Source organism: Zalophus californianus, chromosome 1 (genome assembly GCF_009762305.2).
Source record: "Zalophus californianus isolate mZalCal1 chromosome 1, mZalCal1.pri.v2, whole genome shotgun sequence".
Taxonomy (NCBI): Eukaryota; Metazoa; Chordata; class Mammalia; order Carnivora; family Otariidae; genus Zalophus; species Zalophus californianus.
The window spans coordinates 155,127,500-155,155,347 of NC_045595.1; the positions used below are offsets into that span (position 1 = coordinate 155,127,500).

Here is a 27,848-nt window from a genome sequence, read left to right on the forward strand (position 1 = left end):
CATCTGGTGCTGTGGTGTATCTAGGTTTATGGTAATGAAGAAAATAGACATGGAGCTTTGAGCCAAGTAAGCAAAGTAAATTTCAACCCACAAAGACTGTATAAGTGCATAATCTGATTAGCGGTATGATAAAAATATGCCTGGGAGATGTGCTTTAGATTGTGTGGTCAGGTAAGACCACTCCAAGGAGTAGTTAAATTGAGACCAGGAAGATGAGAAGACTCGACCTATGTGAAGAGCAGGGCAAGAAATGCTACATAAGCATAATTTACAAGCAGGTGTGTAGGTTATACTGGAAGACATTCATAATGTGAAGTAACTTCATGAATCCTAAACAAGTGATTTGGTGATGATTTAGATACCTCTCTATGAAGGGGGATTGGTTTTAGATGAACTTGAAGCAGAATGGCAAACCCAAGTTTCCTTTTCAAGGAGTACGCTTTTAATTCCTTTATAATTGTGATAGAAGTTATGAGGGTACAACGTTGTTTGCATGTTTCTGGAAAAAAATAATCTGTGACTTAAATTTGTTACAGAATGGAAGGGGAAGGAAGGAATGTCTGCCAAAGACAAGTCAGTGGTGGTGTAGTATGATAAGATAGGGTGGGAAGGGGGAATTTGTGGAGCCTGAGTCCTCAGCGTCTACCGCAGGACAGGCAGGAAGAAGTAGTCTTCCTATTATAATAATACCAGCCGTGCACTCTATGTAGCCCATCTGTGATATGTCTACATTACACACACAAAACAGAGAGAATAACCCTTAAAGGGAATAAGCCATCTAATATATAATTCTGCAAGGATATGGGCCATAAAAGGATGAAGAACAGCTGATGCTAGATGTCACTCTCTCTAGACAAGGGAGTACCCATGATGGTACTGGGGCCTTGAGTGATCAAAAGATACGTTCTGTTGGCCAGAAGATGGTGTCACTGAAAGATGATTATGAGAACAGTTTCTGGTGATAACATAGAGCAAATGGACTGCTCTGTCCCTCTAGCAAAGGTCAGCAACAGGATGAGAGAGAACCAAGGAATACCAGAAAGAAAATTTCATTTGCCGGGATCACCTTCTAGTAGAAGTGAAGTAAATGGCAATTTGTCAAATGTTGGTCTCACCCCTCTGAGTTAGACAATCAGCTCTGTTCAGAAGCTGAGGAGACAGGCTATCACCAGAGGAGGGGACTTGACCATGAAGCATGAGAACAATCACCAGCTTAGCACCTAATGTTTAGGGGAAGGGGGAGGGTGTGGAGATTTGTAGTGGCTGTTCTGTACAGCAGTTTGTGAAGTTTTGGAGAAGAATTAGAGATAGAATTTAGGAGAAACCTATTGATTGTTCACTGGTTAAATCAATGATTTTAACCTGAGAAAAAGAAAAATTTGAAGAGGTACCATGAAGAGCGTTCAATTTGATTTTGAAAGCTGGACAGCTAGATGCATAGAACAGAGTGGTGAAAAGATTAAATAAGCCAGTCACACGGCATAGAAGGAAAAATTATGGAGATTAGAGCTTTTCTTTTACACATTGGAAGATGATTTATAAAATTGAGTGTCTGTTTTGGAGAACTGATTGTTATTTTAAAGAACTAAACATCATGATATAAGACAGCTTGAGGAAGTGTTTACTTTCAGCATTTTATTTATTATTTTCAAAGACACAGGAAATAATAGAATAATATAGTAAATAGTCAAATATTCAATTCCTGGATTCTACAACTATTATCATTTTGTCACATCATCTATATTTGAATGATGTATTTTAAGGTCAATTAAAGATAATATATATTTCATCCCTAAATAATGAAGTTTTTAACTTCAAAATCTGTTCCTACATAGCCTCAGTACCATTATTACACCTAACACAAATAGCAATATTTCCTTTCTTTCTTAATACCGTCTATTGTAAAGACTATATTAGTTTTCTAGAGCTCCCACAACAAGTTACCATAAATTAGGTGGCTTAAGACTCTCTCAAACTTCTGAGGAGCAGAAGTCCACAATCAAGGTGTAGTAGGGATACACTTCCTCTGAAGGCTCTAAAGGAGAATTTTCCTTTGCGTCTTCCAGCTTCTGTTAGTTTGAGGAGTCCATTGGCTTGGGGAGGCATAGCTCCAATCTCTGTCTCTGTCTGCAGATGGCCTTCTTAACTGTGTGGTTTATTTTTTTCTCTGTGTCTTCTCTTTTAAGAACAATAGTCACTGGCCACCTAAAGGATGACCTCATCTTGAGGTTCTTAATTATATCTGCAAAGAACCTATTTTCTTATAAGGTCACATTCACAAGTACTGGGAATTAGGACTTGGGCATATCTTTTTGGGGGCCATTAGTATATTCACTACATGTACATATTTGAGTTTACCCCAAATATTTTCTAAAATACTCTTCGTAGCCAATTTGTTCAAATTACTATCAAAGTCTATTCATTGGGCAAAGTATTTAAATTACAAGCTGAGAAAAACCTGTTTGTGATCCATAAATCAAAAGTACTGTAGATTCATTCATTTAACAAATACAGGTTAATACTAAGCACTTACTATAGGCAAGACACACTATCGTAGGTGCTGGGTGTATGGTGGTAAACAAAATAGACAGCAAGTTACTAGGAATCAATCATTCTAGAGCCAGCAGCACTATCACCGAGCAACATGACCTCGCAAGTGTCCCTTCAAGCCAGATAGGCTGAAGGAGGGTGGCTTTCACACAGGGATAAAAGGTTGCCTTTTCCTTTGTGCCTTTTGACTTCTGTAAGGTTGGCAAGGCTTTTGCTTAGGTCTCAGAATTTCTGTCACATGTTGCTTCATTGATTACATGTTTGTAGGTACTTTATAGATCAGGATGATCAATGAGGAACACGAAAGTGTATAGGCTGTGAAGATTTCCCGAAGAAAAGGAACATTTTTGGATCCAAAAAAATACATCCTCTTTATCTGTTTGCCTTCCCCCCCACCCAAATCAAATGCTTATTGTGTTATCTAGTTTTAGGTTCTGTATTCTTTTGTCAGATTCCTTCAGAATCTTCAAATAAGTTGAAAAGTTATAAGAAGAAAAGGAAGGAACCAAGGATGAGTGTATACTATTTTCTTAAAGAAGCCCTTAGAAGTATGATTTTTAATATTGCTCCCCTGTTTCTTGGATGTGTTATGCAAATGACTGATAAAGAAATCTTGTAAAATGCTTGGATATCCTCGGGTGAAGGGTCTAATTAAGTGAGCATTACTATTTTTATTATTTTCTGGGTATGGTTTAAAATAATCATGATGGGATAACATGAATAGTTGTTTCTTGAAATAGCTAACTTGGCAGCCTAGTAGGGAGGTTATGATCTTGGACTTGTAAGCCTAGGTGAGTCATTAACTAACAGAGAGAACAATCTAATTAAATTTGACATCCTCACATGGGGAATCATACCCACGGGTGGTATTACAGCATGAAACCTCAGGAAGGATTTTTAATTTTTTTTTAAGAAAGTTCATTAGAAAGAGACTGGGGGGAAAAGTTTGAAAATGAAAATTTATGAAATCAGCAAAGGAGCCACTTTTAAATATCCCCCTGGAGAAAGAATTAGAGCTGAAAGCATCAGCAGTTTCCAAGGGGTTATACAATCTTCTGTGCAGTTGGTACACACATAGGGTCAGACCTCAGGCAGCCACATTGTGGGACTGGAATCACCGTGAAACCTAAGAAGTCTCTTATGTAGTTAAATGCCGTCACATTCACACAAAGTGTAATTAGGGAATGAGGCCCCTTTTTATTGTTAAACAAAGGTACTATAATGTCAATATTAAACACCATCTTCAAAAGGATCATGCACAACATCACCACTTTAATAAAAACTGTTTTACTTTCTAAAATATTTCCTTCAAATCAATGTCCTTGTGAACATCTATATTACATGGTTGAGATGCTAGTGGGCAAGTTTGCTTTTTTTTTTTTTTTTAAGTAATCTCTATACTCACTGTGGGGCTCAAACTCACAAACCCGAGATCAAGAGTCAGATGTTCTACTGACTGAGCCTGCCAGGCACCCCTATGGTTTGCTTTTTTATTTAACATGATTGCCTAAACATTGTCAGTAGTTTTCAGATTTTCATATGCTTTGATGTAAAGTGCCTTCATACTATTTGAATAAATTGATGTGCCACACTAGATCAGTCTTTTATTTTTTGACATTTAGATTGGTTCTAATTTTTGATTATTATAGATAAATTTCAATTAATTTTTGACTGATTTAAACAGTTCTTGATATGGAAGTGCTTAATAAATATTTGGTGAAGGGATGAATACAATTATTTTGTCCTTTCTTGGCTAATATTACTAGGGGTGTCATTCTGATTTTGGAATTTCTATTACTTGTCCAAAGGGCTAGCTATTTTACAGTGTCACCAAATTGAAAGTATACCTTTTATTCTCAATCTGTCCAGTATTTGTTGTCTATTATACATTTAAAGACAAATCTAGGGGCACCTGGGTGGCTCAGTCAGTTAAGCAGCCGACTCTCGATTTCGGCTCTGGTCATGATCTGAGGGTCCCAAGATTGGTCTCCATGCCGGGCATAGAGCCTGCTTAAGAGTCTCTCTCTCCCGGTCCCTCTGCCTCTTACCCCCCATGTGCATGCACACTCTCCCTCTCTCTTTCAAAATAAATAAATAAATAAATAAATAAAAACAAATCTAGGCTAATAGTTCCTTCAGTTTGTGGGCATTGCCTTGGGTCTATTACACTAAAAAAAACTATTCTACCCTTTATGCAGTTTATGTATTTTGAAAAGAGGGTTTTTATCTACAGAAGTCTATTCAAAAATGGGTGAGAAGATGAAAGGTGAGAAAAAAGAGCAAGAGAGGTAATGAAGATGTTAAATTCCTCCACAGAGTCCACCCCTGGTTTCTATAAAATGATGTACATTGGCCTTTCTTCTCCTTGATTCATGCTGCAAGACACACTAGTCATAGCACAAAACTCTCAATCAAATATAGCTCTTATTGCAGAGGCTTCACACCCAGACCTGAAGTCCAACTAATAAAATTAGAATGGAAAATTATGAGCTTAAGCCTTTCCCTACCTCACATTTAAATAGCTAGATACAGGGACGCCTGGGTGGCTCAGTCAGTCAAGCGTCTGCCTTCGTCTCAGGTCATGATCCCAGGATCCTGAGATCGAGTCCCACATCAGGCTCCCTGCTCAGCCAGGGAGCCTGCTTCTCCCTCTGCCTGTCACTCACCCTGCTTGTGCTCTCACCCTCTCTCTCTCTCTGAAAAATAAATAAAATCTTTAAAAAATAAAAATAAATAAATAAATAAATAAATAAATAAATAAATAGCTAGATAGAGAAATGTGTTTATTCTTAAAAGGAGATACTTTAAAAATTTAAAGCAAACACCGAGCAAGTAGTTATTAAAAAGTAATTTCATCCATGGCAGGCAACTGTCAGCCCATACGATGCAGCACTATGGAAATAGAAAAGTATCTATTTGTTTTTTTTTTGAACTCATAAAATAGGCATAACATCATAGAATGCCACAGCTGGAAAGGGTTTTAGGAATCACCTTTATTTTATAAATGACAAGAGAGTGACAAGGATTCCAAAATCCCACAACTTAGTGTTAGAGCTAGGACCAGAGCCCTGTTCAGTGAGTTTATACAACCCCATCTTTATGGATCTCTCTTCCAGAAAGAGGAGCAGTCTCCAATTCCAAGTGATGGAGGTGAGCCCAATGAGGTGAGACAGGCTCCTCAGATACCCCTCATAATAGATGCTTAATAATTGTCATTTGAATGAATTCCCACGCTGTGAAACTGTGCACAAAATGTCATTTGGGGAAGAGCAATAAAAAAAGGCATCGCTCAATGTGTTTACTACCCCCCCATACACACACCTACACAAACACATACTTGTTTACACAGTGTTACACAGAGGTTTTCAAACTGTTTTCTGCAAAGTTACAAGTGACCCTTAGCATCTCTTCAGGGTCACAGTGGGGATGGAGGGATGAGGCACCAGGGCCTTTACTGGTGTCTTAATCAGCACAACTCCGTCACTGTCTGTTACATAAAGCAAAAATCTGTACTATTTTGTGATGGTGATGGTTCTGCCTTCACACAACAAATTTGGAAAGCATGGGTCTACCTGAGCTGTCTCATTTCACATGCAAACTGGTGGAGGCGCAAACAGGTGGAACGGCTGAGTCACCTCCCCAGCTTGTCAGAGATGAGGTGGGAGAGTGGAAAGGGCTGTAATTTGAAATTGTTTCCTGTGGCAGAGTCTGCTTTATGTGAATGGGAGTTCTCCGTTCTTGGATTCCCCATGAAAGATTTACTTGAGGATCCGCGCTCCAATAAAGACAGCCAGAAGGAAGGTAGCAAGCACAAAGCAGTTTATTGAGGACAGTACACCCTCAAGGTGCGAGAGTGGGCAGGCCCAGCTGTGGCAACTGCACCGGGCTTAGGGGTGTCTTGCTTTTTAGGTTTGCAGAGGTTATGAGTCATAGGGTGGTTTCCTGCCAACTGAGGTTGTTTCCAGTCTTCTAGAGACTCCTCCTACGGGTTAGGAGGGGGAGCTTTTGGTCCTACAAGGTTCTGGCAGGACCAGTCTGGGCCATCTCAGTGGGAGGGTGGGAGTTGTCAAAATCACGATGTAAATATATTGTAATGAAGCTCTAGGTTACCCTGGGGCAGAGACTGCTGAGGAGAGTGCTTGCTCGGCACCTGTGACTCTAGGTCTGTCAGCCCAGGGGTGTTGGAAGCCTTAAGGCGAGGATGTTAAGAGCCACAAAGTCAGAATGTTCTGCCCTCAAGGCTTCTAATGCATCCGCTATTTATCACTGCCTTTGCCTCCAGCTCTTGTCTAAGGAACTGTCTACTCTTATCAGAATCCTGAGGTTCCTGGTCCAAAATCTGCCTCTGTGAGTTTATCAGATTTGTTAACTTGGCCAAGTTAACTTGCTGAGCCTCGATTTTCTTGTTTATAAAATAGGATAATTACTTTTTTTATATGGGCCAGTTCTAAGGTAAAATGAAGCAGTTTGTGTAAAGAAGCAGTTTTCAGTATTTTAAATAAATGTTCAGATTTTTTTCTTTTTTTTTTCCCCGCTTGTTTCACTTTTTCTTCATCTCAGGGTCAGGACTGGGACCATGCTTCCTGAATCCTATTTAATACACTTTTGACTACAGAATGGTTGCTTATTTTGCCCATGTCAGAATTGTTTTCCAATCCACCGTGCTTGATTACAGCAGTAGATAAGTGGCCCCCAAATCCCTTATCTCATTCTTCAGTTCCAGTTTGATAAATACAAATCCTGAAACTCCTAAAGATATGATGCCTGAGAATCCATAATGGTTGCTCCATGACACAGCCAATCCTGATACCTGCTGTGAATAAGAAATTGGTGTTTTGAACTGTCCACCCTCTTTAATGCTTGACAGCACAAAATGTCCCAAAGTTCTAGTACTCTCTTTTCCAGTCGCTGATAAATTATGCTTTATTATACATTTTCCCACATTTAGCCTCTGTTCCAATATCAGCCCAATCTCTTCTCATTGTCCCTCTTTCTCTGGTTCTTCATTCCTTTTAGAGCTATCTTTTGTGTGCATGTGTGTGTATATATATGTCATACACATAATACACATTATATATACATATTATGCATATACCTGTACACATACATGTACACACATGCATGCATATATGCAAATGACAGAGTAAAAGGGTGAGACACTTTATTAAAATGTATGTAGTTCTTTTGCTACTAGGGCTCAAGGGCAGAAGCATAAACTGTTACCAATAAAAAATTTGAGTCCACGCAGAATAAAGTTAAAAAGAGGAGGGCTGATTACACGGTATTGAAAATGTGCCCCAGCAGAAGTGGGGCGGGAGGGGTGGGGGATCCACAGCCATTTGGGAAGCTATCCATGAACTCCATGCAAGTACTGCTGGGCACAGAGAAGACCTCAGTGCTGTAACATTGTTTGGCAAACTGTTGGCTGGTAGGGACATCGTGGTGGGGCAAGGGAGGTGCGTTGCAGCAAGTTAAACAGTAAAATGGTGAGTATATTCTGGTGACTAATAACAAGGAGAAACTGTTTCTGTACCTTCTAAAGCAGAGTTCATCAAATACAGCCTATTATGATCTACTACATTTCATAGGTACTATGTTGACATTTGATCCCTGTTGTTTTCTTCTGGGATCGATTACATACATTTTTTTTTTTTTTTTTTTAGTCTTGAGGTCTTTTATTTTCTTTACATTTATCATGCCATGAATTCATAGGGAATGGGTTCCAGCAGTTCAGGCTCCTTTCCATTAGTTCTCACAAAGTGTGCTTCTCTGGGTGGGGCAGGCTGGCGCTTCAGTTGAACCCAAGTACCTTTCTCTTTGGCTTCCTTCTTTTTCTGATCATTTTCCTTCACACACTTCAGGAAACTGTCTTGGCTCTTTGAGTGTTTAATATGCTCAATGCGTACATTAATTCTCTTGGCAAGAATCTTGCCCTTAACTTGTTTGTTTACAACAATGCCAACAGCATGCTGAGTAACATTGTAGACTCTTCCAGTTTTGCCATGGTAACATTTGTGGGGCATTCCTTTTTGAACAGTGCCCATTCCCTTGATGTCCACAATATCACCTTTCTTATAGATTCGCATGTATGTGGCCAAAGGAACAACTCCATGTTTTCTAAAAGGTCTAGAGAACATATAGCGGGTACCTCTCCTCTTTCCCTTTATGTTGGTCATTTTGGCAAATTACTGGAAGATAGCGGTTCCAGCCGAAAGGAAGGGGTCGATTACATCATTAATCTGCATCTTCTTTCTCCTAAATACAGTCTGTAAGTCTACCTTTTCTAACATCTAATGGGCCCTACTACTCTTGGAAGGTGACTACATGAAAGGAAGGATTTCCACTCATGTTGCTTGTTTCCTTCCCAATTTCCCACAGTTGCCTCCCACTCCTGAGTACCAGGACCACATGATCCCCATTCCCTATTCTTTCTCATGTTGTTAGATTGCTCAGTAGCACCTTCCCGTGCTCAAAGAGTTCAAGACTAGACATGCTATTCACCCAGTTTTAAAATATGCTCTCCTGGGGCACCTGGGTGGCTCAGTCGGTTAAGCATCTGCCTTCGGCTCAGGTCATGATCCCAGGGTCCTCCCTGCTCAGCGTGGAGCCTGCTTCTCCCACTCCCTCTGCAGCTCCCCCTGCTTGTGCTGTGCTGTTGTGTACACACTCTCTCTCTGTCAAATAAAGAAATAAAATCTTAAAAAAAAAAAAAAAAGAATTTTGAAGTGTGCTCTTCTTTCACCTGAACCACTATGGAAATAAAAGCCTCTGCCAAATCCTATGAACAAAATATTATTACTCCCTAGGTTATGGCCTGGTGTGGGAGCTCCTCAGGGGTTCCTCCAGTCCCTTCTCATTCCCCACCAGGCACTTAGGCAGATATACGTAGCATGGTACAGATATACGTAGCTGGGAACAGAAGCACCAGGCTTAGAAATACCTGATTTCAAGTATTAACCTGGGTATATTCCTTAAACTTTCTAATCCTCAGTTTTGTCATTTATAATCGAAGATACTAATACCTTCATAGAGCTTCTGTGCAAAAGAAATAAGCAAATACTGTATAAAATGTGTAGCACAGTGCTTGGCACATGGAAGCCCTTTAAAACAAGTAAGGAGAACACTGTAATCCAATGTGCTTCTTCCCGCTAGGGTGTAAACTTTCTGGAGCTGAGACTTGTCTTCATAGCTGTGAGGAACACAGTAGGCACTTAATTACCGTCAAGTAACGAGTTGAAGAATGCATGCATTTACGAACAAAATCTAAAATGAGAGCTCAGAAGATTAAATAACTCTCCCAAAGACACCCATTGTTCGAAGAGCTGGAATTTGAAGCCAGATATATTTTATTATATGCTGCCAGTCAGTCTTCTGTAACATAAATGCTTTCTTTAGTTTCTTCATTTGGTGGAGGGTTAGCTCTTGCTTTTTCAGGCACAATTCCTTGAACTGTGCAGGTTTGGTGATGAAAACAGCCATAAATCCTTGAGACTCAATATTAAAATGTTTTGGCTCAATTATCTACATGAATTTATCTGTTTGGTGAAGGTGTGGGCTTATACCATAACAGCCACCAGCAGTGAGAATTAATCTCCTGAGTCTTAATTAAAACAGTCTTTGGAGAATACAACTGCCTCAGGAAGTGCCAGAAATCTCATTTGAAAGCTTCCTGATTGTGATATTTCCAATGTCATATCACAGATTCAAGAAACTTGGGTGTTTGGAATAAGCTTCGGATAAGAACAGCCTCACTTTAAGTGCTTATCTGAACCACCATACCATCTGTTCCTCTCCCATCACGGTTCTGAACAGTACAGAGAAACAAACGTTTCTCTCTCTGTCCCACTTTGCATCTGAACATGATCTCCTTCCAAAGTAGTTTATTTCTCTCCTTTCCCCATCAAGTAAAGCAGAAACTAGCTGTGAACATTTCAACAGCACTGAAAAAATCTCTATCTTTTCCTAATACCTCCTCCCCAACACTCCTTCCCAAATCCCCTATTTTAAACTCATATTATTTCAGTGAAGTTTTCTATTTTTTTTCAAATTTATTTAATTCATTTATTTTTTTTACTATTCACATCCAATGCATGAGTACACCTACTATTTTTTTCCCAAACCATTTCTTGTATTTCTCCCTTCCTCTTCACTTCATGCATTAGATTATTGCCAAAATCTTTTTTTTTTCTGTTTCTCTTCTTCTAGAATCTCCCATGCTCATGCCATCTCTGACAAGATGTAAGGGTAATTGGTTTTAGATAAAGGAGGGTTACCAGATAAAAGAAACGAAAAATCTAAAAAGAAAAATAATTTGTTCTTATTCTCTGTTCTAAGACATACAGTGCCCAGAACAAGAACAGTGGATATCACTTTTCTTCTCTGTCCTCATCAGGACGTACCTACAGTAGTACATTCAATTCTGGGCACATTTGAAGAATATCAATAAACTGAAGAAGAGCATTACAAAGTGATCTAGACAGCAGTGGGCGTGGAAGTCCTGGGAGGTAAGGGGCAAGTTAAAAACCCCTGAGGAAGTTTATCTGAAAATAAAGAGACTTTATAAAGGGAGACCTGACAAACTAAGATTTAAAGGGATGTTATATAATAAGAGGATTAAACTTATTTTTTTGTCGCTTTTAAAGATAAAACTTGAACTTAGTCTCCTTAGAGACTAGGGAGAGGTGGCTTTCAGATCTATCTAAAGAAGAATTTTCTCATGGTTGATCTTAATAAAAAGAGAGAAGCACCTCTGTGAGGTAGTGACTTTCCTATACAAGAAGCTGTTGCATGGCTACTTATTCCAAATTTTGTAGTAAATAAACATGTACAGAGAAGGGAAATACACCACATGACCTCATTAGCTGTCAGCAGTGCTGAATGACTGGAATTCTTCAGTCATCTGAGCCTTGTTTGTCACCATTTTCTTTTTTTTTTTTCCATTTGTTTTTGTTTGTTTTAAACAGCCTTGTTGAGGCATAACTTACATATAGAAGTCACTCAATTTAAATGAACATTTTGAGCTTTTTGAGACTATTTTTTAGAGGATTTTTAGTCACACCAAAATTGAGAGGAAGGTACAGAGATTTCCCATATAACCACTGCCCCCACAGGTACACAGCCATTATCAGCATCCCTCACCAGAGTGATGCATTTGTCACAGTTGATGAATCTACACTGACATATCATCTTCACCCAAAGTCTGTAGTTTATCTTAGGGTTCACTCTTGGTGGTGTACTTTCTATGCATTTAGATAAACGTATAATGACTCATATCCATCATTGTAGTATCATGCTCTGTGCGCTGCCTGCCCATTCTCACCTTCCAGTCCTGGCAACGACTGATCTTTTTACCATCTCCATAGTTTTGCCTTTTCCAGAATGTCATATAGTTGGACTCACAATAGTAGCCTTTTGTTATTGGCTTCTTTCACTTAATAATATTCATTTAAGTTTCCTCCATGTCTTTTCATAGCTTGATAGCTCATTTCTTTCTTTTTTTTTAAAGATTTTATTTATTTATTTGACAAACAGAGAGAGACAGCAAGAGAGGGAACATAAGCAGGGGGAGTGGGAGAGGGAGAAGCAGGCTTCCTGCCGAGCAGGGAGCCCGATGCGGGGATCGATCCTAGGACCCTGGGATCATGACCTGAGCCGAAGGCAGATGCTTAACGACTGAGCCACCCAGACGCCCCAGCTCATTTCTTTCTAACGCTGAATAATATTCCATTGTCTGGATATACCCTAGTTTCTTTGCTTATTTATCCATTCACCTACTGAAGAAAATCTTTGTTGCTATTTATCACTTTCTTGGTGAACCCCCTTTCTTTAATCGACTTAATTATCCCATCTGTTATGGATTATCCTGATCACTGTCTCACTGTATATATATATATATATATATATATGGCTAAGCAGGGAACCCGATTGGGGCTCAATCTTAGGTTCCCTGGATCATGACCTGAGCCAAAGGCACAGGCTCAACTGACTGAGGCATCCCAAGGTTTTGTGCTTTAAAATAAGTGTCCCACAGTTCTTATGAAAGGAGAATTGGTAATAGTGAAGTTTCACAATCTTTGAATATGGTTTTAAAATACACAAATTACAATATGATACTGTGAAAATTCTCATATTACTGGACCTTTTCACTTACTAATAAGATCTAAGGTCTTTATATTTTCACACAAGTTACACTAGTGCAACACAGCTTGGTGCTTAAAAAGACAAATAAGTCAGGTTCCCTGCAACCTGCTGCTCCCCAGTATATGTACACAGAGTTACCTTCACCCACGTGATGAAAAGGAAAGAATGCTACAAGGAACTAGCACTTGCATAAACTGAAAACTCTAAAATCTGTTTCCCTGATTTTTGTAAGCTTTAAACATTAGTTAGATGGTCATTAAATGCTTAAATAAGCATTTGTTATATCTAGTCAACTCAGAAGGGTGTCTTTGAAGTTAATTTTACTTATGTAGTTTCTTTGAAGTTTTATTTTGTCTCTAAACAGAATTCTCTACATTAAATCTCAGCCTTAATAGGATAAGTGCTAAAAGTGAGATTGAATAGTAAATATGCTCAGAAGAATGCCAGTCTATGGATTAGTTTCTCAATTACTTCCATCTCTATGCTGTTTAAAATTGGCTTTTCCTTTGATTCTGATGCTTATCAGGAAATATTATGGTATTGCCATAAATGGAAAAATCTTCACCTTTAGCATCTTTAAAATTTGCTCAGAGGATAACTTTTTCATCACTACTGGGTCATTTTGTACCTAGAACTAAACTTTGTGCATTGTTTCAATTGGCTGATCATAAGCATTCTCTCAATTCCAACTTTCATTTATTTGATATCACAGTACACATGGTTCATTATTTTTCAGAAGTACCAGACTGCGAATTACCTCGTGGCTGCTCAACAAACTGTGTCAAGCAATAAAATCCTGTGTCACTGGATTGGGTAAAAGCCTTTAGCATTCTTTTCATGGCCTTTATCACAATCAGAATCCAATTGTAACCTGACTTCTCTCTTCTATTACATATGGGGAAGCACAATCAGAATACTGACACAAGCTTTAACCCGTAATACCAAAGTCTCCTGCTATGATCTCTCTCCTGAGCATCCCTCATTTTTTGTATGCATCTGAAAATAGAGGCTGGTAGATGGCAGAGTCCTCATTAAACAAGAGGTATTTGAGCCTCTTCCTTTAACATACATTATGATCTGAAATTATTTGTCATTGTTTTATTAGATTGACTATTTCTTTTAAATCCAAGACCCAAATCTGAGTATCTAATAAGAATTCAGTCATATACAGATAAAGTCAGCACCGTGCTGCCCACCACCGTATTTAAGGTGTGAATGATGGGTCACTCTGCTTTATCTTCTTTTTCGATTCTCGGTATTTATTCTAAATACCCTAAAAACCTTTGGCTTCCCCATCTTTCTGGGTTGACAAAGTGTAAAGTCACCGTCGCTAAATACAATCTTGGTTACTGCCTTTGGTCAGATGTCTCTGACTTTTTATTTAGTCATTCAGTATTAGAAGTTTTCCCTACTACTGGCCTATAATATGTATTTATGTTTCCAAATCATCATCATCATCATCATCATCATCAAGAACATCATCAACACAAATAAAACCTGGGACACTAAAGCCAGATAGATATATGTTCTTTATTTCCAAACAGTTTCCTCTTAAGTGAACACTCAAAAAAATCCAAAATCTGTTTGTTCAATTTTAAACTCTCAACTAAGGACTAAATCCCAGCTCATTGATCACTGTTTGCATTACTTTGGGCTCCCACTTAACTCTTCTTAGTTCTCCAAAATCAAAGTACCCTCCCCACCAAACACATATGAACATATATACACTGAAACCAAAGTACCTGCAAGAGATATTTCAGTTTGAACTGTTTGGGCTTACATTATCATGCATGTATGAAAAATTTGGAAAACTATATGCATCAGGGAAAAAATACACATACTTCTAGAAACAGATTGGAATTTAGGGAGGGTATTTATGTAAAAAAAGCATTTGATAAAATCTTATAAACATTCATAATAAACACATTTAGTAAATTAGGATTAAAGGGAAACTTTTTTTTACCTCATAAAGGAAATCTAGAAAAATATAAGGAAATACTGATGAAATTAAATATCGCCTTGAAAATTAGTAATGAGACCAAGATGTCTAATATCACAACATCACACTGAAAGTCTCATAGCCAGTGTAGCAAGACAAGAAAGGGAATAAAAGGCACAAATATCGGAAAGCAAGAAATAAAGCTCTTATTATTTGTAGAAAATATGATTGTCTACATGAAACAAGAGGATTTATATACTATTAGAACTATAAAATAGTTTAGGAAAGTGGTTGGATACAAAATCAATATACAAAAATCAATTGTGTTTTGTATACGTTAGCAACAAAGAACACATTCATATATTTCTCCTTCTCAGGTAACTTTAGTCGGTACGCACATACAGTGATTGGAACCTGGATGCGTAACTTGCAAAGAGATGGGGTGTTCCAGGAAAAAAGGCAGAAGTTACAGCACCCGAGGGGAGTTTATTTAGGAGGAGGAAACGCTTTCTGGAGCAGGGCTTACTGGAACTAGTATTCGATGTTGGATGTTGGTAAGAACGAGGAAGGGATATGCATGGGTGGCACAGGGTAGTCTTGGCTGGAGTGAAATGCGATAGAGAGAGGGACCCTAGGGCAAACACAGAATTGCAAATGTTGGAGAATAAATCAGAGATCTCAGGGGGAGATGAGTTTATCATCTCTCCAGGCAACACCAGTGAAGAAATTCAATGAGTAGTTCACTGAAGGGGAAATGCTAGGGGTTTCTAAGTAATGGAAGGTGAGAATTCTTGGTGTTTGTGCCATTTAAGGATGAAAAGCTAGCACCCTGGATAGGATAGAATGAGTCAATTGGTCTCAGTACAGTTGGTTAAAGCAAGTCCCACTTTTCATTGATCAGGAAAGATCTGGGGATGGAGGTCTGGGGAGGGAGGGAAAGGAGTCCCTCAAAACTCACGGTGCTTGAACAACTTTTGCTGGTTAGAGAAGTTGCATTTCTTTTCTGTATCTCCTGGGCAAATACCTCAGTAAATGAAACGTTTTCCTTTTACAAAAGTAATATGGGGTGACTGGATATAGATTAGAAGGGGTCTGTTAACCTGTAGGCAACAGGAAGCTATGAAGTACTCTCAAGGACAGAATGGCACAGACAGATTTCTTTCCTGGGGGCTGGGGGCACCCTGGCAGCCATGCAGAGGATGGTCCCGATGGAAATCACAGAGAGGAGTTGACCATCAATGACTCTTCCAAAGAGAAATCAATTTGGTTTTATGAAAAGACACTACAGCACAAAGATGAGGAAAGCACAGTCCCTGCCTTCCCGAGAAGTGTTAACATTTTGAATGTTTGGATGATCTTGGTGTAAAGAGTCAAGGCTGTTTTAAAATCTGTACTGGCTGGTGCCGCCTGCGCTTTACCCAGGACTGAAGGAGGCTCTGCTGGGAATGGCCATTAACAGTCTAGGCACATGCTAGGAGCCAATGCATGCAAATGAGAAACAAACAAACCTGAAGGTGGGTTGGAGAGAAGGAGGTGCGGGGGGAGGGACAGAGAACAGATGAAACAGTGAACCCACCCATCCGATGAATTCGTCTCTGCTCTCGTTTCCAAACTGCACAGGCTTGGCTGAGCATGCACCTCACTTGTTAATCTCCTTTTTGCATCCCTGTTTTTGTGGCTGTCAGAACTCCATATTATGCAAATTGGGTTTAAGCAATTAAGGCAATAATGTTTCCCTTGAAGAGTTTGACAAGGTGGTGGGAGCTAGGACTGAATTTTGCAGACAGGAGCTTGGATGCTTATTTACCTACAAATAGAAGAGGAGCAAGAAAAGGGAAAACACTGCAGTACCAGGCTTACCTGAGCTGGGCTGCCTATTTTCTTGCTTTTCCTTGGTGCTTCGTAGGAGAACAAAGGGTCACTCCACAGAATTAGTGGGTGGTAAATTTAAAACAAATGAACACTTTTCACAAGATGCAGCTTTAACCTGTTGAATTCACCATTGCAGACGGACACCAAATCAAATAAAGTGTTCTGGCAGGATTTTAAAGAAGACTGGGCAATTTCATGATAAATAACATTTGAAGCCACTGGGGTTGGGTCTCCTCTGTGTGGGGCCATGAGCCGATTGTCTTGCATCTGGAGAAAAGCAAGCCCAGAAAGCTGGACTTTGTCTTCAAATTGTACATTAGATGAAAATGTCACATTTAACCTTCCTTTGAAAAATCTACTGTCATTAGGAAACCAGATATGATATATCAGACTCTTAATTGGGAATGGCACATTCCACATTTCTATACTTAGGGGAACAGTACCCAAATGACACTGTCTTCAACTTGAGCATGTGGCCAAAAAAACAAAAACAAAAACAAAAAAAAACAAAAAAACCCTCTTACAGTTTGCCAGAAATAGTTTTTAAAATATTTACTAAACTTCCAATATATGATTGTGAATATTCCTCTTCCTCCAATAGTGTGGTTGAAGCTTCCCGAAATGTCAGAATATCAGTAGAAAATGGTGCCCTCCCTCCTGCCTGGCATTTAACTGTTCAAACTCCCATTAATCGATCAACAGATAGAAAATGGCTGCTATGCATTTAGCTGTGTGTGTGTGTGTGTGTGTGTGTGTGTGTGTGAGAGAGAGAGAGAGACACACACACACAGAGAAGCAGAGAGACAGAGATATGAAAAGTGAGATTGTAAACAACAATAAAATTATAAAGTGTCTTTCTCTTTGTTCTTTAGTATTTTATTACTATATTCCTCACTCCTGGTTTCTAATACACACCCTTTCAGTTTACATCATATGCAAATCATTTGCCAAGCTTCCCGTTCCAAAAATATAATCCCTGTCACCCAATATCAACATCTATTTTCTCCCTTTCTCTTAAACTCTCTTTTTCTGATATAGTCAATGGTTGGTGGAACCACCTCCTCTCTTTCATAAAATCATCAAAAACTGAATTCTGACTTCTGTTCCCTGAGATAATCTTCTTTTTAGGAAATCCAATTAAATATCATTTCTTTAATCTAATCAAATCCTTCTTCTGACCTCACTCTACTTGACTGCTCTGCAGCATTTCACAGCTAGCCTTCTTGCATTTTTGACTTGCTTTCAACGAATCTTTTTGGTAAATTTCTGTGTCCCTGTTCTTCATTCTATTAATTAATTAATTCACTCATTCCTTCATTCATTTATTCTAGTAGTCATGCAATAGACTTTCCTGTGCTAAGAACCATGATATGTTAAAGTTCTCATCTTTTTCCTTTAACCTAAGGACACATTGGTCACCAACTTCTGCAGATTCTTCCTCCCTAAAGAGCATCAGATTGACTTTGTCCTTTCTCATTCTGTAGCCATGATCTTCATCATATCTCATTATGAATAGTGACAGCTTCCTGTTCTCCTTGAATTTAGTCTCACGGAAATCCTTACAAAAGAAAGTCCATGCATTTTTCTTAAGATTTTATTCCCTACCTTTACCTTTTCAACACCATCTTTCCTTATTCCTTTATTCCTGCCTTGTACTTCTCCCATTCCAGACTGTTCCTGCTTACCTGAGTAAGTCATTTTTGTCTATATCTGTGTGCTATTTCTCAAAGTGTTCTTTATTGTGCCTCTCCTCTTTCTCTGATGAAATTTTATTTATTCTTCACATCTCAGTTTAAATGCCACCTTCCTGTAATTCTCTGGGAAGAATTAGTTCCTTTTAGGCAGATAGATAGATACGTAGGTAGGTAGGTATATCTATTACATATATATATATATATTTATACATATATAAAAACAATAGCATACATCATGTTATAATAAAGTTAGCTATACATGTGTCTGCCCACTAGACTATATCTATTTGGGAACAAGGACTGGGTCTTATACTAGTGTTCAGTAGATGCCTGGAAAACATCTACAAAGTGTGGTTCCCCGGACTCAGTTTCCCAGTGTTCTTCTGAAGAAACAGAGGTTCTTCTTATTAAAAATAACAGAAAACAGATGATTTAATATTGGAAGAGAGAAATTAAGACTGTTTTGAGAGGAAAAGAGAACAATCCAAATGACTGAGTTACAAAATCTGCTGTCCTGCCTAGAAAGTTAAATAGGGAAGGCTTTGAAGGTTGGCACAGAGCTTTAAGCAATCTTTAACTTAATACGCTGAGTCTGTAGAGTTGTAACTTTTCCAATCTAGCTGAGTAAGGTGAGTTTGTATACTTCATACTACTTTGTAAACCATGATTGCCTGCACTGTAGTTTAAAAAAATGATGTTGTCTGCATCTTGAAGCAGCTGGCTCTATGTGAATATTGAAGGTGAGCCGTTTGGAAGGAGGAGTGACAAGGACACAGATATAAATTCCATACCTAGAGTCTGCATTCGTGCAGTCCTTCTGCATCTCTCCCAAACCCATTCTGGTCTTTGCAGGATAAAAAGGGCAAACAGAAACAAAGGTAGAGTCAGGAGGTGGGAGATGGAACCCAGACAAAACGCGCGCGCGCGCGCACGCGTATGTGTGTGTGTGTGTGTGTGTGTGTGTGTGTGTGTGTGTGTGTCAGAGGGGTAGTTACTTTTGTTTGAGGGCTGGCCAGAGGATCTAGTTGATCAGAGACTGCTGCTTAAAAACTGTTGTTATTTGGAAGAGAGATTTTGAATGGCCTCTAATACCCCCTTAATTTCGTGGACCTTTTAGGAGATGCAGAACACTTGGCCCCCAGGTGAAGAGAGTAACAGATTGAGAGACAATGGCCATAAAAATCCCAGGCCTTGGGAGGCAATGGGAGGCTTTCGGGAGTTAATCAGCATTAGCAGGGATGTGGCCACAATGTGGGAGTACAAGAAGGAGGTGATTTTTTGAATGAATGAGTGCTTGGAAAGAAGGTGATCCAGAGAAGACTGCAGGAAAGAAGGAAGGGGAGAACGGGTGAGACTGTAAAAGAAAGATCCACTTCACCCCTTCCCCGGTTTTACCCAAGGTAGGCCCTGGCTTGGTATTTTGACTGGGCATGATAAAGCAGATTTCTAAGAGGGAAAAATTCCTGCTATATTTTTCCCCTAAATTCTTCTCCTCTTGCAATACAATTTTCACAGAAATTGAAATTTTATCTTGGCAACAATGGCTGAAATACAGATCCTTAAAAATGAACATGTTGGCTTAGGTAGTATATTGGGGAGAAGTAAAATCAATACTATATTAATTATGATCTACTTAAGATAGGACTCAAGTGTTTTCATCTGCCCACTGGTAAATTGGCATGAAATGAAAGGGTTTAGTGAAATTGTTGTTAATTCAATTCATTTCAACAAATACTTACTGATAGTCAGACACTGTATTAGGTTCTGTGAATAAGGAGATGATAAGACAGTATCATAACCAAACGTTTACTTACTAGAGCTAGGACTTACTACAGCTAGAAACTGTTCTAGTTGTTGTAATAAGATGGAGCCTAACATCACCATAACTGTAGATCAGACTTTGTCCTCTTGACTACTTAAGTATCATCTTAGTCAAAATCCTAACAGAATTCAGCTAATGATCCCTGCATGTCAAAATTCAGCTGAAGATTGCCAGCAGTCCTGAGACGACCAGTAAGAAGATGGGGTGAAGGGACTGACCATTATCTCTGTGTTTGTTATGGAAAAAAGAAGTTCTTACCTTTCTGAAATATGTGCGTTGTTCCAACTATCAAATTATTACTGCCTCAATCATTTCTGATCACCAATAGTATTCTATTTTCCCTCTTAGGGCAACAATGGCCCTCAAAATTTAATGCATATAAAAAAAAATCACTAAATGTGTTTTTTGGTTTTTTTGTTTGTTTGTTTTACTCAATTTGTTTTTTAAATAGATTTCTGGACTCCATCCACCAAAGATTCTAATTAATAGATCTAGGAACAATTTATTGTTAATAAGCATCCTGAATGATTTTGATACAGTTGGTCTATGAACAATACTTTGAGAAACATTGCTTTATAGAGAGAACTTTCTTTGAAAAATTGTCCCCATTTTTTCTCCTAAAAGACCTTTCTCCTGGAACAGTTTTTTTTTTTTTTTTAATCCATTCATTTATTTTTGGACTTCCATCTATGCCAAAAAGTCCTATGTATTATTTCATCTTTCTTTCTGCTAATTTATTTTGTGCCTTGCTCATGCTCCAGATGATAGTGATTGTGGTAGATTACATACTGATGTTGATTCATTGTCATGCCAATTTAGGAGAAAATTTAGCGAAACTGGAGATAAAGTTAGATTGTATATATTGGCTATCTTATCTTGAATATGACACAATGATTTAATCAGAAATATTAAAACAGATTTTAATACTAGAAAGTCTGAAAAAATGATTTTTGAGTCAGTGAAAGTACAACCAGGAAAATATAAAGTACAGGGTATTTAAATAAAATAAAGTCAAAAAAAATTTTTTACACAGGAAATGGAATTGTGAGAAGCCAATCAGAGGGCATCCAGGCAAAACCAAGATTAGCATCAACTACAGAGAAAGTGGGAAGGATTAGGGTTACCAGAGCCAAGGGACTAATCTCCGGATTATAGCCATAGCCAAAGATGGTGACCAGGGACAAGGGGAGAGAAATACCCTGGAGAAATACCATACCTCATGCCCGTGTCCTCTAATTTTCTGCCAGTTCTTCTTACTAAATGAACTCAGTTGACAGGGGAGCCTGTGAAATGCAATGTGTACCAGTTAGCTCCACAGTGATTCAAGAGAAGGTGGGGGGTTAAGGAATGGCTGCTAGGGTTGTTAAAAGATAAACTGAGGCATATTAAAAATTTAAGAATTTATTTGAGCAAAAATCAATTGGAATCAGGCAGTAACAAACCAGGAGTGGTTAGAAGCCTTCAGTCTAACGCAGCTGGGAAAAACTTAGAGAAAAAGGGGAAGCAAAGCAAAGAAATTATCAATTGGCTATAGCTTAAAACCTAGTTGGCTGTTTGTGATTGGTTGTCCTTAGTTTTCAGTTTTGTAACCTTGAAGTAGGTACATGCTTAGATTTTGGTTTGCCAGCAAACCAAACTCTAATGTCAGAGCATTATGGCCTATATAGCTTATATGGCCTCCTTGTTTAATTAATAAGACAAAGTAATAGAGCCCAGGACCAGCAGAGAGGGGAATATATCCCCAAATTGACCTTAATGATTCTCCCGGATCTACTTTAATGCCAAGAACTTTGTCTCCGATATTCTTTATAAGTCCCTTCTTGTATTGTACCCAGCCTGAACCTTCAATCATGATTTACCTGAGCATAGGCAAGGTTGGAGGGGTGGGAGGGAGGGGTCATTTAAGAACGCTCCATCTCATCACTGCAGTTTGCTTCCTTGGGAGTGTAGTGCTGGAGATCCACAGAAGTTAAAAAAGAAAACCGCTTTTCTCTGCGGGTGTCTTCCACTGCTGACATTGTTCCTAGATTGCTGTCTGCATTTCTCTCTAGGGTCTCACATGGTGGCCGTGTGCATTTGGCCACCTTCCACTTGATATATTCTGATTTATGCAGAAAGATCTTGTATCCATTTCCTAATAGCTATCATCACTTCTCAGGCCTGATCTCTCTTGCTTCCTCCACCTCTTCCCAGTGTGATGTGTTTTTTTATGTTGACTTCTTTCTTCCCTGGGGAAGGGGACTTGCTTTAGGAATGGGGCCAGTTCCAATTGCAGCTTGAATACAGCTACAAAAGTTGTCAGCTCTCTGTCTGAAACTCAGCATGACTTAGCTATAAAAGGAAACACTGCACGTACTAAAACAGCGGCTGGAGGACTGAACTGGGGTCAGCAAAGAGAAGACTGGAGCTGGGGATAGTGTGGCATTTGATTCAGTTCCTAAAGAGTATTACAGTTCATATTTTATTGTTTAACCAGGGTTTTAATGTTTTGCTTTCATGGTTTTGTATTCTTCATTTTGCTTTAATGTTTAGTTGGATGGTGTGGGCCGAAGGGTGGGAAGATTTAGGTGTATTTTCCTACATTCTGGTGGCCAACCTTTCAAGTCTTCTCCAGCTTCTATTCTTAACATGAATTTGAGGTGGTTCCAACCCCAAAATGAAGTATGTTGTGGCAAAATGGGATTAGACTTTGTCTAGCACAGTGTCTGGCTTGCAGTAGCATTATTTTATTTTGTTTTTGTAAATATATAAATTTTTTTACAAGGTTCAATTCTTTTAGATGAGGGGATTTTCATTTAAATCTGAGCAATCCTCACATTACAAGACAAATGATACCTTGCTTTTCCAAAAACAAATGCCTTAATGAAATCTTTCTCTACCATGAATTAATGATTTCTGGGGCTGTAGCTCATGTTATTGTGACAAATAACACCAAGGATAGAAACTTTGAGGAGAAGACTGAGTTAAAATCCTCCAGTTATCCAAACAACAGAGGAGAAATTGAGACAATCAAGTCAATTTACCTTCTTTTATGGAAGATGGGAGACAGACTTACATAGTTCCTGGTCAACCTTGAACAAAACAAATGATTTCCAGATCAGCACTCTCATTTGTAAAAGATAGTAACTACGTATAGCTCATGATTTTAGTGAGGATGTAGTGAGTTCATGTGTGTGAAAGTGCTTTATAAATACTAAAGCGTTCTAAAAGTAAAGGATATTAACATCACCCTCATCCTTATTTCTAATTGCATAAGAAACTAATCATCTACCACGGGGTTGTTCTGTCAGTGCAGTGGTTAGCATATCATTACAAAAGTTATCTAATTAAATGGCAGTGAAAGCACCTCTGGTACCAGTGTAATCCAATTACATTTACCAGGTAAAAGAAATTAGACTGAAAATTTAATCTCTGGCTTGGACAGCTCCCTGTTTGTCAGCCAGCCTTTCAGAGCTGGAAAGCTGCTTTAGTGATCATCTATTCCAATATCTTAATTGGTTCATGAGAAAAGCCACTGAAAACCAGGGGAGAAAACCACTAACCATTACCAGAGTTGCAGCAGTAATGATGGGGAAGTGGAGGGGTCAGAAACTCCATCCATTTGCCTATATTTGTTGATCTCATCCACCTAATTCTTTAATTTTCCATTTTTCCAGTTGTCACTTACTGATAATATTTTGCTCTGCCTTCATATTCTCCCACTTGTTCTCTCTAATTCCATTCCCCTAGCTCATTGGGAAATAAAGGAGAAAAGAGTTGGATTGGGAAAGGAAAAGATACAGAGAGAAGGAAAAAAAATTGGAGAAATTTCGGAAACCATGGAATGCAAAAAGGTGATAAGGATGGCTGGGCAGACAGGCAAGTGATTAAAAAGAGGTAGATGGAGTGCTAAGGTTTAGAAGGGATGTCTGATATTTCCTGCTCTTATTCCATTTCCTTCCTGATCGTGTTTACTCCTGTGTCACCACCACAGCATATGGTGGTTCTCAAGCCACTTCTCACTGACAGGAACAATCAGAAAGTCTCTATTAAAGCCTTTGTTTGGCTCATGAATTATTATATTAATACCTCGTACAATAGTCGTCTGTTCTCTTGGATTTAACAATCATCAGGCCACACAAACCACACTAACTTGTGTTGCAAAAATAATACTTTGTTGTAAGAGGATATTTTAAACAATTTTTAAAAGTTAGTTTATGTCTGTTATCTCATTTTGCCTCATCAGAAATTTAGATATATATTTTTAACTGTGTTTTATAGATGAGAAAGTTGAGACCTGTGGGTATTAAGTAACCTACTGGATTTCACACATTGAGTTAATAATGTATATCTAAGTGATGCAGGAGTTAAATCTGATTCCTGAATGAAATAATCAGGATATGGTTGAACAGGAACTAGAGATGTTATTTGGATGTTTTTAATACTTACCATTCTTTCTAAAAACTTTTATAGTTTAGAAAATATGGCTTTAGAGGTCCTTTAAAAGCCCTGAAATATGTCATTGGTTAATTGAGGGAATTTGGGATCAATAAGACAGCACAGAAAACCAGATTTCGACCAGAGTAGCTAAACAAGAAATCAGACCAGCAGAGGAAATGAGTTCCATTTCTCCAGACAAGCTTCCAGGTGGACTTTGGAACTCAATGAGGCTGATTGGGATCCAGAAGTTGAGTGGAATCCCCAGCTGTTCAAAATCATCTTTTCTCCCCAAGGTTCTTATCCTTCTTTGAATTGCATACCCATTTGGGAATCCTGAGAAAAACGCATAGTTGTAAGAACTCACAAATGACGATTTCATTCAGTATCAGACATTCACAGATTTCCCAAAATCTGTCTATAGACTGTGTTTCTCCATGTACACACACCCCTTGGACCACTTCAACAGAATCTCCCCGAATGCTTGCTTCTTAACATGCAAATTCCTGACTCCCATCCCAAACCATTAAAACAGTCTCTGTGTATGGTGGGGGGTAGGAATTTGTGTTTTGATTCTTATCCAGTTTAACATTTGAGAACTTGTGTTACAAGTATCCATTGACCCCAAAAACCCATCTGTCTTAGAAAAATAAATTTGAGACTGACCCACAAACTCAGCCTTCCCTGTTCCTATGTTAAACAATGTTTCTATGTAGCCCATATTAATGCTGAGATGAACACTGCCTCCTGGAAGTCCAGTGGTACTCGGTTCTTGGTTCTTGTTTTTCTCCACTGAAGGTGCCAAAGACGGGAGGTCATCTAACTTAATGTATGAGCCTCAGAGGGCATCTAAGGGAGTGCTTCCCCATTTCTTGACACCATCTGAAACTGTATTCTAAGCTGCTAAGTTCTGTTTACAGAATGTTATGATCCCATTTATGCCAAAACTCCACCCAGAGTGACAGCAAATATTACTTCCTTGTAGTTTTCCATTGCCCATGACACATGTACTTTTTACTGTATCCCTCTGGTTTGGAAATATGAAGCCAGTGTAGTAAAAAAGTGAATGAGCTGGTCTGTTTATTTCCATTAAAATGCAGGTACACACTGTTTGTTTATCTCCCTCTGGGAACACGCTGGGAAACTGTTAGTGTTGGGGAAAATAATAATAAAAAAAAAGTCTTAAGTGTTGACTCCACATTTTCAGGGCTTGATAAGTCCTTCTGAGTGTGGCACTCCATCACTTTTCTCAGCAGGGTATAATTACTCATAACTTGAAGGTTTTATCTCTGGGCTGCTTCTAATAAAAAGGGGGGGGAGAAGGCATATCTGTCACTCACTGGAAGTATAGATGTTTAATTAAGTACACATATAATTGTTTCAGTCTCTTGTGTGACAATTGCACAGTCCAGGAGTTTGGGGTGGGGGTAGGGAGATCATCTAGCAGATTTATGAGGATTTATAAAGTAGGGATTTTTTAATGTATCCTGTGTGTGTGCACATGGGTGTATGCACATGTATGCTTCTACTACTGCATCTGAGGATCATCCTGTTGTTTGGTCTTTGAGTCTTATGTTGCTTGATGCTCATTTGCATTCTCTCTGCATACCCTTCTCGGTATTTTTAAACTGTGAAGTAATTATTTCCTACTCTGTTCCACTTCTTTATGTTCTCTTCTCCTGCCATGGTCTCTCTTGTATTTAGTGTTTACATGTGGTGTATCTGACGTAACACTACAGGACAAAAAGTAGATCAGGTGAACTGGGGTTCTGCATTGATAAAAAGCTGGGGAGGTGGGGATCATGGCTCCTTACAAGATGGTCCAGACCATTTAAAGCCTAAGTAGACCTTCTCTGTTGGTTCCTTTCACCCTGGACCTAAACAGCTTTAGAAGTTTCCAGGGACTGTGGTTACAGGGTTGAAGCCCTGGGACTGTCCATCTCTGTTGGAGATCTTCTTTGGAACAAAGATGGTTTTGTAGGTTTGGGAAGTACACTTTTTCTCTGGATCTCTGGAAATGCCCAGAGAACATATTTCTTGAAACCCTGATTTGTAGTGTTTGCTAATTTCTATGATGTAAAGACTCCCATTATGGCCAACTGAGGGGCTTTGCTGTATCTGATCAGGGTTTCTTCATGCTCCTCAAACTGTCAACATCATTCTTATCCCAGAACTTTTACTGTAGTTACTCCTTATACCATGAAATTCTTCCCTTAGATCATCATCTAGCTTTCTCTACCTAACTTCATTTAGGCCTCTACTGTTATGTCACCTCCTCAGAGAGGCCTTCAGTGACTGCACATTAATTTTTTTCCACCTTTTCTTCATAGCACTCATCATGACCTGAAACTCTATGTTTACATGTTTATTTTCCATTTTTTCAGTTGGTTTTTTTCATTATTGTATCTCCAGTACCAAAATAAAGCTGGCATATAGTAGGTACTCAGAAATAATTCTTGAATCAAGAAATAAAATATATGATTAATCAATAGCCATGAGATGAAGACAGCAAAGGCTTTGTACAATTTTGGAATACTTTCAACTTTCAGTATAATGGGAACTATCCATTCTACTATGCCTTCCACAGCCCCCACTCATCTTCTTATCATAGAATCTATTGAGTATATAGTGATTTTTTTTTCTGTTAGACTAGGAGCTTCTTGGAGGAAAGCATTATTTCTCATTTACTCTTAAAGTCCTCATATCTGGAATCTAGTAGAAGCTCAATAAATACAGGGAGACTGAGGATGAACACGCCACATTTTCTGTTTTTCTTATTTCCTATGTTTCAGGGATGGTTAGCAACAAATCCATAGGTTAGTATAAAAGGGGTCTGTGTGCATCTATCCAGGCTAGCAAGAACTTGAGAGCCAACAAAGAGACCATATTTTTGCACCACAAACAGGCTGGAGGGAGGCAAGGACATCCGGGGATGGAGTGAGTTTTGGCAGCTGCCAGTGAGAAGCCTCTAAAATCCCCAGGGTCTCAGGGCAAGAAGAAGAAACTCTGAGGCTAAACAAATTAATGGCTTCCATGGGAGCCCCAAGACATGTGCAGATGCCAGATATTGCTAAATGTGGTATAAGATGTTGTATTGGACTTCTAATCAACTGAACATCCATTGTCTCAAAGTTAACTATTCCTGGGGAGTCTGCCAGAAAAAGGCATGACAGGAGGATCTACTGAGGCAATGGATTTTCCACATCTGCTTTTCCTTGTACCTAGCTGGATCACTAAATGAGGCAAAGAATTCCCCTTACCAAGTGTTCAGGATAGGGAGAGCATTTAAGGACATGTAGGTATGGCATTGGGCATCAGCAAGGAGATCCAACAAACTTATAATGAGCCTATTGTTTTTATGTATTAGGATGATTTGCATAGGAAGATGTGTACAAAGGTAAAATATGCCTTCTAT

General features: G+C 38.8%; 2 protein-coding genes across 6 annotated transcripts in view; one reads left to right on the forward strand and one right to left on the reverse strand.

Annotated features, from left to right (window-relative positions):
- Window positions 1–27,848, forward strand: part of LOC113917567 (limbic system associated membrane protein) — a 651,218-nt gene that overhangs the window by 217,664 nt on the left and 405,706 nt on the right. The window lies entirely within an intron of this gene.
- LOC118357240 (60S ribosomal protein L21-like) lies at window positions 8,213–8,764 on the reverse strand. The gene has a single exon (XM_035728734.1). It carries the CDS (start codon window positions 8,724–8,726, stop codon window positions 8,244–8,246), a length of 483 nt encoding a protein of 160 aa, XP_035584627.1. The 5' UTR covers window positions 8,727–8,764; the 3' UTR covers window positions 8,213–8,243.

What these genes read in the sequence shown, in the direction of transcription:
- LOC118357240 (XM_035728734.1), bottom strand. Translation starts at nt 8,726, where the DNA reads ATGACCAACATAAAGGGAAAGAGGAGAGGTACCCGCTATATGTTCTCT.